This window comes from Erythranthe guttata, chromosome 9, assembly GCF_056151865.1.
Source record: "Erythranthe guttata isolate IM_541 chromosome 9, IM_541, whole genome shotgun sequence".
Taxonomy (NCBI): domain Eukaryota; kingdom Viridiplantae; phylum Streptophyta; class Magnoliopsida; order Lamiales; family Phrymaceae; genus Erythranthe; species Erythranthe guttata.
The window spans coordinates 13,722,302-13,734,685 of NC_142541.1; the positions used below are offsets into that span (position 1 = coordinate 13,722,302).

A 12,384-nucleotide genomic window follows, 5' to 3' on the forward strand; every position below is an offset into this window, starting at 1 on the left:
TATGGAGTAGAAATAATTAGGACAGTTGCCAAACATAAAATCTTCTGTTTCTGCCTGCAATAACTGGCAGTTTCTATTCCTAGGTTATTCAATCAATTCCCTCTTGTACATCACTTTTACCTTTTACTCCATCACTGCATTTATACCCCACCAATACCATACAGATTGAAAGTTAGGTAAAAGAAGACTGGTAAATATGAACATTAATTCAAATAAATAAATAAATAAAAATTTCCAACAGTAATATCCACAATGCTCCTTTCGATTCGTACATACGAGTAATATTCGCGATGCTAGGTGTTCTCGGTTTGAAACCAAAACATCTCTAAAAGAATTTCTTCTCTTCGAGTTTTACGAGATGGACTTCGTTTTAATCCATGTTGGAGCCATGGTTTCTACTCTTCTCTTCTTAGCCTTGCTCTGCAATCTATGGAGGAAACATCCTCGCACTAAATCGAACAATGTCAAGAAAACCTCTTCTCCACCTCAACCAATAGGTGCGTGGCCTATTGTAGGCCACCTTCATCTTCTAAATTGCCAAAACCACATAGCTCAAGCTCTAGCGGCACTTGCCGATAAATACGGGCCCACCTTCACTCTCCAGCTCGGCATGCAAAGAGCGGTTTTCGTGAGCAGTCACGAAGCTATCAAAGAATGGTTCACGGTCAAAGATAAGTTGTTCGCACATAGACCGAAATCTAGTGCAGGAGAACACCTAGTTTATAATAATAATTATAATAATCATGAAGCAGACTTTGGTTTCAAAGATGGTCCGTATTGGAGTGAAATGAGAAAGCTCCTTTCTTTAGAAGCTATCTCAAAACACTCGAACAAAATCGGAGTTTATGACGTTATTAACACAAGCATCGGAAGATTGTACTTTGGAGCAAAAAGTGCGAGGCCGGTTAAAGTAATAATCAGGCATTGGGTTGAAGAAATGACTTCAGACATAGTTGTGAGGTTGATTGTTGGAAAAAGATACGAAATTGGAGATCGAGCAAGTGAAGAAGAGAGTTTCAGAAGATTAATCAGAGAAGTTGCTGAGTTATCGGGGCAATTTGTGCCGTCTGATGTGATCCCGATTCCGCTTTTGAGATGGATGGATTTCGGAGGGAAGATCAAGGACATGAAACGAGTGTCGAAAGAACTGGAATGCTTAATCGAGGACTGGATCGACGGTCACGATTTCTTCGAGAAAAGACTCACGAGAGGTGAAGGTACAGAGGATTGGTGCTTCTTAGATGTGATGCTTTCCTCAGTCGATGACAGGTTCAAGTTTATTGCACCACAGGAAACTATCATCAAAACCTTTGTAGTGGTAATCACTTCTCCTCACCCTATTAATTCAGCATCTTTCTTAGGTATATAAAACATCACACACACACACACACACACACACACACACACACACACACACACACACACACACACACACACACACACACACACACACATATATATGTATGTATAATAGAGTATGATGTCTCTGGTTCAATCATGCATGCAGAATGTCATACTAGGATTGGACACAACATCTGTGTACCTGACAAGGTTGTTGTCAGCGGTTATAAGCAACAAGGAAGTAATGAAACTAGCACAAGAAGAGATAGACATGAAAGTAGGCAAGCAAAGATGGGTGCAAGAATCTGACCTGAACGACTTACCTTACCTCTACGCGGTCATCAAAGAAACTCTGCGCCTCTATCCGCCTCTCCCCTTAACCTTACCGCACGAGGCGTCGGAAAACTGCCAGCTCAGCGGCTATCTCATCCCCAAAGGCACTCAGCTGTTTGTAAACCTGTGGAAGCTTCACCGGGACCCACAGTTCTGGCCGGAGCCCGAAAAGTTTATGCCGGAGAGATTCTTGAAAGGCCATAACGAAGATGGTGTGGATTTCATCCCGTTTGGCTGTGGAAGGAGATCGTGCCCTGGAGCCACATTCGCTTTGCGAGTGGTTGGATTTGCAATGGCTCGATTGCTTCATGGTTTCGATTTCGCTGCACCTGTGTGTATGGATGAAGGACTGTTTGACATTACCACGGCAAAGGCAAATCCAGTCGAAATGATGGTCAATCCGCGGTTATCTTCACAGCTGTATGAGCAGTTGTGAAATTTTCACCAAAAAAACCTGCAAACGGAGAGTGGTATCTTTTCTCTTTTCCGAGAAATTTAAGGCGTAAATCAGATAGTAACCTGGGAGAATAATTCAACACAAAAACTGTAAGCTACTATTTGAAAAACTTCGTGTTCCTTCTCAATGCTCAAACAACTTAGCAATTATATACACAAAAAATCATGTCTACTATACAGTATATTTAAACAAGGGACAATTGAAGTATGGCCTCAGTCTCTTGATCGTAAAACCAGTATTCTTCTATATCTACGGTTGACAATCATGATCAGCACGCAGACTAATCTCTCATGTCAATTCAAAAAAGAAATAAAATAAGTTTCTCAACATCTTAAAAAGACGGCATCGGGAGAAAAAGATAAAGAAAATTGTCTCCTCTTGGTGTAAAGGACAGCGGCATCACGAACCAAGCTAATTTTGGAATTTGTTTGTACATAATACTATCTATTTGCATTCTTCATGAGAGCAAGGAGCTCGACATCATCAATATCTGATTCTGAAAGGAGCTGATAAGGAGTTCTACCTTCCTTGTCAACGGCTTCTGGATTGGCCCCCCTGTATAAATTATAACAATTAGTGCAAGAAACTGAATAATACACTGAGATATTGTCTTAGCCAAGGAATAGACATATAAATCCCGGAATTTTAAGTCTCTTATTTGAACCAAAACACTTGCCTAGATTTCTCGATTTCTTTTAAAAGCTCGTTTGAGCTTGATTCATTGACATTACGACTAACCAGACAACCTTGAACACATATAATCGTTCGATAAGCTATGAAGCTTGGTTCAAGCTCGATCAGAAAAAATAATAATAAAATATGTCTAAAATATCAAGCTACTAGAGCTCGATTCGTGTTCGGCTCGATTAAAGCTCATTCGAGCTCAACTTGAATGCTTATCGAACCAAGCTCGACAAAAACTCAAACAAGCTTGAACAACCATGCCTAAGGCTCTACTCGATTCATTTTCCCCCCTACATATACTACATCAAATTTAGCAGAATAGTCTGAGAAGCAAACTTTTTGTTATTAACAAATACAGGACACTGCATGATTTTGATGGAAAAGCAAGAGAGAAGGATATAAAGAGCCAGTCAAAGTTTTGTCAACATATTACCTGAGTAGCAACAGTTTAGCAATTCCGATTCTACCCCTCATAACGCAATGATGCAGCGGTGTATGACCCCCTGAATCACAAGTGTTCACGTTTGCCCCATGCTGAAGGAGAAGCTCCACCATGCCAATATCAGCAGTTTGAGAGGCGAGGTGAAGTAAGGAACATCCATCAAAAAGCTTATCAACAAGTGGATTCTCATTTTCTTCTTGTAGGTCCAAGGATTTTGAAGTAGTTTCTTCTACATCATGAAAGGTCTCTTCAGAATTTTCTTGTTCATGCAATCTCATAACATTGGCTAAAGATAAGGATGTAACAGGCGAAGATTGACCCCGGACTGCATTAACATCTGCTTCCCACGTGACGATAAGGCGGTACACGGATTTCTTGTCATTTACACGAACACTTTCCCATAACTGTTCAGCAACTGAAAGGAAATGCTGGCTATCCTTTAATTTGTGAAGAAAGCGTTTTTCTACATACTGCAGTAGAAAGAACATTACCTTAGTTACATATAAACGTGAGAAGACAAATCATAAATATGTTCAGGTGGAATATAAGAATCACGTGGAATACTATATTGATATCCGTAAAGAATTATAAATATATAGCCAGTCACACCTATCTCTAATCACTTGTGCATCAATATTCCCAATTCTGGAAAGAGTTGTAAACTGTGGGAAAAATAAACTAAAGAATCATTTATTGAGCAATACCTTTGCTTGAATGAACTTCTCCTTTACTGATATATGATTACTGTGATGTGGTTTGGTTAAAAACTGTTTGTATTTATCAGATTCGAATGACCTACGAGATAAAAGTTATATTTGTCATAAACACATTATTAAATATGAAAGTGCAGTACAGTAATCTTGATTGCTGTAATCTCTACCGCATTGGTATTTCATCTGCCTGAACAGTTCTACTTGATCGTAACAACCCTTCCCATATTGAGTTGACAAAGACATTACCCAGTGCCTGAAACAAAGTAATGACGGAAGGTTCCCACACTTTCACATCAAGTGTTAAGGATCTTACCTGCATTGAGAGTTAACACGCAAAAGCTTTGAGATCAGAATCCAGTAAATCTAATATCACAGACTTATACAAATATTTCATTAGATAGTTCCAACTATACAAGCATAAAATCAATAGCCTGGAACGACTATAGGACAGAAATGGAACCAATACTTGATCATATCAACAAAATCAGGAGCAACTAGGAAACTTGTAAGGACTTGCCTTGGATATATGCACGCCAAGATTACGATGAACGCCAGAGCATTCAATACATATAAGAATACCAAGATTCAAGGAAGCCCAATCTGGTTCGGGAGCGCCACAGTCAGCACATTTATCATTTCCGGGTAACTTCCTCAGAGCATCAATTGGCTTCTCATTTTTCAAGCTGCAGTGAATTTGTAGGGAACTTCTGGTTGATCGGATTATATTTCTAGTCGAATGATCTTTCTCTGATGTGTATTCATGAATGGTCTTGAGATCATGATCAGGACTTCCAAAGGAACTACTTTCACTAACCGGACTAAAACAGAACTGCCAATATACAAATGAATCATGATAATAAACAATGAGAGGGAAAAAGAAACAATAAAAATTTTATGAATCCAACATATTTCTCATGTTTACCCTCTCAGGTGCTTGTGAACTCAGCAAAGAAGTAATAACTCCTGTTATTTTTTCAATCCAGTCCATCTGGTCTGTTGCATTCTCCGCCTACATCAGTACAAAATATTTGAAGTATGTCAATACAGATTGCACTGCTGCTAAGAAGAAGTCAATATTCTAGACATCTGATGCACAGAAATTTTACCTGTAAAGTGTAGTTTTTTGTAGGTGAAATAATTCGGAAACAAAATCTCAGATCAGACTGCTCTGCATCAACTTTTATGGTGGATGTAAGCAGGTTAACTGTGTGACGTGCAACAGATTTTTCATCGTGCACGCCACCATGGTAATGAGATGAAAGCCAGCGACTCAACAATCCAGAACCTGGTTCGGAAGGAGTATTTCTGTGTATGGGCATCTGGCTGCTACTTCCATGGAACTGAGAGCCCAATGATTCAGTTAGTAAACAAGGTCATATGAAAGAAAAGGCATTTATTTAGCCTACAGTAAATGTGGCAATCAATTTGTTTCTTTTGCGTGACTTACAGTTGGCCTGCTCCATTGTTTGCGATAATAGTAAAGCATTCCCCGGCTATCAAGAACAAAAAATCTTCTCTTCCAGTCACCTCTCAAATTGGACGAACGTTTAGAGAGATATCCTTGTTTAATGGTTTGCACCTAAACTATTGAAGTCTTATTTACAGTCCAAATAAACCTAAGAGTTATAATGCCTGAGAGTATGTATGAAACGTAAATCAAACGTAATGTACCTTTCCCTCGGCAGCAGAATGCATCACTGCCTCTATCAATTTATGAGAACTTCTGGGGTAAGATTGTATGGCATCACCATTTGTGGAACTCTGCGGTCCATTGAAAGAGCGCCGGCTCTCTTGATCAACCTGCCTCATGTACTCTTGCATCCGTTCATTGAGAGATGATTGCTCATAGTTCGAATTTTGTCTTGCTTGTTGAGCATAAGCCAAGACCTATGGTAGATCAGAACAGATTAAAGATGTATCTATATATTTTGAGTCAAAACAAGATCATCTCATTTATTAATTTACTTTGAGTAATATTAATCTATCCTACCTAGTACATACCTTTAAAAGTATGAATTCTTAACTTGATATCTAATATACCCCCTTATCAAACTGTTTGCAATATAGCTCGTTATGCTAATTTTAATCAATTAAATTAATAAACAGTATATAAATAATTCACTAAAATCACATTAATCATGTTGCAAAGGCAAGCATCACTTGTATTCATGAAGTAAACATATATGTATTATAAACATGAAGGTATTTCTTCAACGAATTATGGTGCAACTCAAAGTAAACTATAATACAAAAAACTAACCTGGTTAATATATGGTTCCATTTGATGCAATAGCTCGTATCCCTGTCATAATGACGAACTTCAAAATCACCATATAAACAGCAATAGTAAACGTGATAAAATGCGAGATCGAACAACAGACCTGTTTGAAATACCGAAGATGAGCATTCATTGTGTTGCCAACAGCTTCTAAAAACTCGAACCTCTTCTTTGCTTCAACAGCAGAGAGAGCGCTGACCTAAAATATCAAACATGTCCAAGTATAAAACAGATTGTCTTTTCCCTAAACAATACCTTAAACTTTTTATTATGTTATAAGATAATTTGAACCCAATGGATATAAAGAGATCGACAAACCAGATTGAAGCGTGTTTGCTCAAAAGTTGATCTTGCATTGTAAAGTTCCTGGAACGTCTCTCTACCAAATTAGAGTTCAATAATTGATGGTTACCCATAACAACTACATGAATAGCCAGAGCAGATTGAGATAAGTATATTCGATTTATGAAGTAAAAGTGGTTATATACCTCCTCGAGGGCACTAGCTATGTCCATTCTTGCACTTTTCCTCAACGATAGAAACTTCTCACGAACCTGGAATGTGTTGATGTGGACGTGTGTTATTATCAATAAGCGCATTTTGTCGCACTTGATTAATTATTTCTTTTGAAAGATGGAAACATGCTTGAATGCATGCAGTTATTTACTTTAAGGCAAGAATATGCATATGAATATCTCTTGCAATAACTGCTATTAAGAAAAACAAAATATGGCCTTTTCGTCTAAAGATCAATTCCAGTGATGCATGCTTTTGCAAATATTATAATTATGACATCAATATTTGAGGGTAGTTCATTCTGAAATTTCTACAGCAGAAGATTGCTCCAATACACTTTCTCTTACTCTATATATCTTAGTTATTCATCACTTCGTCAATATATAACCCGTACCTGGTCATAAATAACACTGGCTTTATCAAAGCGCTTTCGGGCTTCCTGCATGTTATGAAAAATTGAAAAACGTGAGATACGAAGTCCTTTAACATAGAAAGAAGTGGAAACAAAGCAAAACTGGATGAAATTGCGTAAAATAGAGCATGTTGTTAAATGTGAACTAGTAAATATTTGCTTATTTGTCAACAAGTGCTGTGAAAATGTTAAACACTTATTCATTAACACTACACTAAAAACATGGCCATCGAACATAAAGGCCATCCGAAATACCTTGACATCTTGAAGATCAACATTAGCAAAGTGTACAAGTTTGTCATTCAGCATGTGCTCCACCTAAGGGAAATTAAATACAAGAGAAGAATGTCAGTATAAAGAAGCAATTAATGATGTACAATTTTCATGTTAACAGAGTTCAAATCATTTCAAAATGGTTTCAGAAGAAACATAAACAGAGGCTCTATGGTTTCAAGCAACTATTTTTATATGAAGGCCCCATAACTTAATAATGTGCAATGTTTATTATTTTTTTTTATTTCAGTTAATTAGAATTGAGATACACCACAATGATTGAAAAATTTAGTTCGGAATGGGTTTGAAAGATTTAAATCCATTGTAACTTTAAACTAACCCAACAAGTTTAATAGATTTGTTATTATGCATTTCAAATTCTTAATACCAAATCCTTCAATCCAAAAGCAACCCATGTATTACACTAATGAAACACATAATATATTTCTAAAAATAGTGTTAAATAAAAGAATAAATGATCAAGCTATTATGCATTACTGGATGAAACGGTATGAGCATTATACTGACAGAGAGCAAAGTTTCAACCTGTGTCCGGAGAACCTCCTTGTGAGTTCCACTTTCTCTCAGTGCAATTGCAAATTTGGCCATATCAGGACCTAAAGACAAAAGCAAATTTAATAAGCATCTACAACAAAAAACTTACTTTAACAATTCAAAATTAAGAGTCTTGTAGGATAACCACTTCTGTTTATTTTTATTTCCCGGTCCAAATACAGGTGGCAGGTAACTTCTTTCTTAGCTTATGATTGTAAAGTTAGGATCTTGAAGACTTGAACAATGTTACAGATATAGGATCATTTATCATTTATCATTTATACCTCCAAATGCTACAGATATAGGATCATGATGCCCTCCTGCAAAAGTCTCGAGAGCAGTTGCAAAAGCAATGTCTCTATCATATGCTTCTCCAAGCCCATCACTGTGAATCCAAACCAAATAAAAAAGAGTGTTACAGGCAAGGCTTGCAGAGAAGCAGCTGCTGTTAAAATACTTACATCATTAACGTTTAAGTAACAATTCGGAATTCCAAGAAAATTTAGTGTTTAAAAATAGCTTCATATCTCATTGGGATAAAATATAAAAGCAAGGAGAATAAAGTTGTGAATTAATAAACCACTTCTTGGTAGTCAGCAAAAATTCACGGCTAAGCAACAGTTATTATGTTAACTAGTTGTTTTACTTATATACTGTCAATGAGACAGACAAAGAATTTAAATGAGAACCAGAATAGACAAATATGAAACTATATAACAGAGAATAATCGGATCCTTAATAGCTACAACCTCTAAATTTGCAGAGTGCAGTTAAATAGCCGAAGACATAAAACTGACGAAGAGATGAAAATGATCATGGACTTATTTTAAAAACATGGATTTATTTTAAAAACTAAAAGTCTGTTGTACATTCGTAACTACAAAAACTAACAAAAGAACACTCATGATACATTAAGATTTTATTGAATAAATTTGATATCTAGATATTGAAATAAATATATATGATGCATTAAATAAATCATGGCATAGGACTTACATGTACTTCCGACATCCTTTATTAAACTTAAGACTTCTGTCTCTTAATGTCTCGGCAGTTTCTTCCATCAACTGGATCTGTTTTGTCAGCCAATATAATGCGCGTTAATCAAGTTGACATTAATTATAAGTGTGATTTGCTTGTACCGAGTTTGGAGATTTCCATGACAAAATATAAGAGGTTTCTCCCTCAAAAAGGGTGAGAATACAGAAACACGCCATTATAATTACGTGATTACTCACATCTCATGTCAGAGATGCTTTCACTTGTACTTCATTCTAACTTTAACTTCTATTTTGAATACAGAAACACACCATTCAATTCTAACTTTAAATTCTATATTCTATATTTCAATTTTTTTTTTGTTCCTTCTCCAACCAATTAATAACCCCCTCCATAGGCGCTCTCACATCACCTACCACCCCTTCCTCTTCAATTATAGGCTAACTGCAGATAAGTATCAAACATCCCCAATTTACTCGTGTCTCATGAACATAACGTCATATACCTCCAATATGCTAAACTATTTTTTTCACAGAAAGGACATACATCTCATCTTCATTCATTTTAGTGATAACGATGACATAGTTTCAATTATAATGTGAGGCATGCTTCAACGTTTGACACTAAGCTCCTAATTTCTATTAGTTCGTAAATTCCCATGAAGCTCTATGCCTACTCAAAATAATAATAAGAAAAATAGTGCTTCTCGAGCATCTTATATTTTCCCCTCTCTTCTTAGTTCTTAGTCTGTGATCATGGTGCTTCCAGAAAATAAATCTCAGTATAAGTATTGCCATTTTTCGGTTAAATCCAAAAATTCAGAAAGACTTCTGGGAATTGCTATATGACATTTTTCAGTTCAAATATATCCAGTACATTGTAATTAGTAACTATTGAGTGTTCAAAATTCTTTCATGATGGATATTTTCTCTGATCATAACTCTAATTACAAGGTTTCCAGTTACACCTTCAAAACACAAAATTCCCCAGAATTGAAAAGTGAAATTATCAAATGACGAATACATCCAAATGCTGTTGAAACACATTGCCGATTTGCAAACTTCGTCGCAGCATTAAATAAAATAAATGAAAATTTAACGAACCTGTTGCCGAAACATCGGCGAATCATCTAGCCTTGTGAAATACATCTTTCCCTCCTGCTGCATATAATCCAAAAATTTCACACCCTTTTCATTTGATCACCGGATCTCATTCCCCCATTTCGAGTACCAAACAAACCCTTAATCTATAGAAATTAAAAAAACACATTATACATTAATTCCAGAACGAAAATCAGGAGAAAAAAAAATCGAGATCAAATAGATCAAAACTCCATGCAAAAATCTCTGAAGTCAAAATTGTATGGGGGAAAATGTAGCACGAATAAGATAAATTGGGGAAAAATAGAGAGAGAGAAAATTAAATAAATGAGTTGCTCGATGGAGCGAAAATGGAGGAAGAATGGAGAATGGGCGGATAGAGGACCAGAGTATGCGGTATTTCATGGCTGTCACAAAAAAACAAAACAAAATATAGTCTTTATTTCTGTGTGCGACGTCGTTTTGTCAATTACAATTACAAATCTACATTATTATTTTTTTATTTTTTTAATCATTTGGTCTTATTAGCAGAAAAATGCGCGCCAATCTCTTGTGGTGCCAAGCTCGTGCCACGATTCATGATTTAAATAATATTATTGGGTAAATTACCGATCACCCCCTGAGGTATGGTTAAATTATGAATAAACCCCTTTCTATTTGAGTAATTACAATTACATCCCTCAACTATGAGTCTTCTTATACGTCCATCCTTATGGTGTCAAATTCAACATAATCTTCTAGATTATGTGGGATGTTTCTCTAGTTTGTGCTTGTTTTGTGCAAAAATACAGTTTATGATGCACCACAATCTGATATTTACAAGTAGAGAGACACATCTTATGATCATCTTGTTTCAAAGTATGAAGCTTGAATGTGGTAAAACGGGTACAAATTGGAGAATATTCCAAATAATCTAGAAGATTCCTCTAAATTTGACATCGCAAGGGTGGAAGTGTAAGACGATTCACAGTTGAGGGATGGTTGTAATTGTCAATTTTTTTATTTTTTTTTAATTTGACATAACTCGTGGATGGACATAATTTACTCTAATATTATTTGATAAATCAACTCGCAATTATGTTTCGCGATTATTCTTTTTTGAAACGAATTCGTGTTTGTTTAATTTTTTCAAAATAAAATAAAAATAACTCCCAAGATCATTCCAAACATTGCATATAGCTTTTTGCAAATGCAACATTTACTCCTCTAGATTAAGATAAACTATAAATTAACTATTTGAACTTCAATTTTAATGCAATTTGCATACACCATCAACTTTTAAAAATATATAAATTATTACTTTCAATTTTACTTGCAATCACTAATTTTTACTTTTAAATATTTTTTTGCAAATAAAAAATAAATTTTGTACACAACAATAGTGGTGCTTGCAAAAGTTTCTATAAACAAGTTCTAAGCTTTTTTAGTTCATAATTTATTTTCAGGTGTTTGTAAAATCATAATTTGTTTTTTACATGTCTCGTCTTAATTCTCTATAATGTCAAGTCATTATCCCCTTCAATTTCTCAAATTCAAACTTAGAAAAATTCATCTCATTCAAATCTGAATTAACTGACTTCCAATTGATTGTAAATCTGAGTTTTCTTCAATGGGGTTTGATCAAGTAATCACCACTAATAGATCTACGCTCACCGCAATACTTGTTATGAATTTTTTTTTTTTTTTGCCAAAAAATGATTTATTGTTCCATTATTTTAAAAATATTTGGGGCCCCGTTAAAATCTTGTGGGCCTACACAGGGAAAATATTTGAGTATCCCTACAATGGCAATAAAAAGTCAGAGACTCCCGGTTCCTTCGACCCTACACCCGGTGAAAAACACCGGGTGGGTCTTCTACTGCCACGTGTTTTTTTTTTTTTTTTCTAAAACCCCTAAAGGTAAACCCTAGCGGATAATCTATTATAAAATACAAAAAAGAGACACGTGGCAGCAGAAAACCCACCCGGTGTTTTTCACCGGGTGTAGGGTCGAACAAATCGAGACTCCCCTAACTTTTCTAATTACAAAACGGCCCAATAAGTGGCGAAAAAAGGAAAGTCTAAAACTATCAGCCCAATAGCTAACTAATTTACGAAAATTATCTAAAGGTCCCCAAATTGGGGTACTAATGCAAAAAATTAAACAAGAATGCTTCCACTAGGATCCCACTCTTGAATGAATCTGGTGATAATCACCACACTTATACCCAGCAACTACCACTCTTTAACACCATCTTCATTTAAAATTTAATTTACGAAAATGAGGTATTCTGACGCGGTC

At 35.7% G+C, this 12,384-nt stretch overlaps 2 protein-coding genes across 2 annotated transcripts; one reads left to right on the plus strand and one right to left on the minus strand.

Moving 5' to 3' along the window:
* The first annotated feature begins 248 nt into the window (after positions 1–248).
* On the plus strand, positions 249–2,240 carry LOC105975518 (vinorine hydroxylase). The gene is made up of 2 exons (XM_088822964.1): positions 249–1,318; positions 1,508–2,240. The coding sequence occupies exons 1-2, from the start codon at positions 359–361 to the stop codon at positions 2,108–2,110; spliced, it is 1,563 nt and encodes a 520-aa protein (XP_088679090.1). The 5' UTR covers positions 249–358; the 3' UTR covers positions 2,111–2,240.
* LOC105975915 (ADP-ribosylation factor GTPase-activating protein AGD1) lies at positions 2,232–10,562 on the minus strand. Its single transcript, XM_013001160.2, has 19 exons — positions 10,107–10,562; positions 9,001–9,077; positions 8,289–8,389; positions 7,996–8,066; positions 7,432–7,494; positions 7,159–7,203; positions 6,737–6,802; positions 6,567–6,614; positions 6,352–6,447; positions 6,231–6,272; positions 5,642–5,857; positions 5,418–5,549; positions 5,077–5,310; positions 4,893–4,979; positions 4,488–4,799; positions 4,138–4,283; positions 3,962–4,052; positions 3,249–3,727; positions 2,232–2,686 (listed from the first exon to the last, which is right to left on the minus strand). The coding sequence occupies exons 1-19, from the start codon at positions 10,167–10,169 to the stop codon at positions 2,572–2,574; spliced, it is 2,484 nt and encodes an 827-aa protein (XP_012856614.1). The 5' UTR covers positions 10,170–10,562; the 3' UTR covers positions 2,232–2,571.
* Positions 10,563–12,384: the final 1,822 nt, after the last annotated feature.

Bases quoted from the DNA above. Each gene is read 5' to 3' on its own strand.
- LOC105975518 (XM_088822964.1), top strand. From the start codon at position 359: ATGGACTTCGTTTTAATCCATGTTGGAGCCATGGTTTCTACTCTTCTC. The intron at 1,319-1,507 runs GTAATCACTTCT...TCATGCATGCAG, and splicing joins TCATCAAAACCTTTGTAGTG to AATGTCATACTAGGATTGGA.
- LOC105975915 (XM_013001160.2), bottom strand. From the start codon at position 10,169: ATGCAGCAGGAGGGAAAGATGTATTTCACAAGGCTAGATGATTCGCCG. The intron at 8,067-8,288 runs GTATAAATGATA...TTTTGTCTTTAG, and splicing joins TATATCTGTAGCATTTGGAG to GTCCTGATATGGCCAAATTT. The intron at 5,311-5,417 runs GTAAGTCACGCA...TTGGGCTCTCAG, and splicing joins AACAATGGAGCAGGCCAACT to TTCCATGGAAGTAGCAGCCA.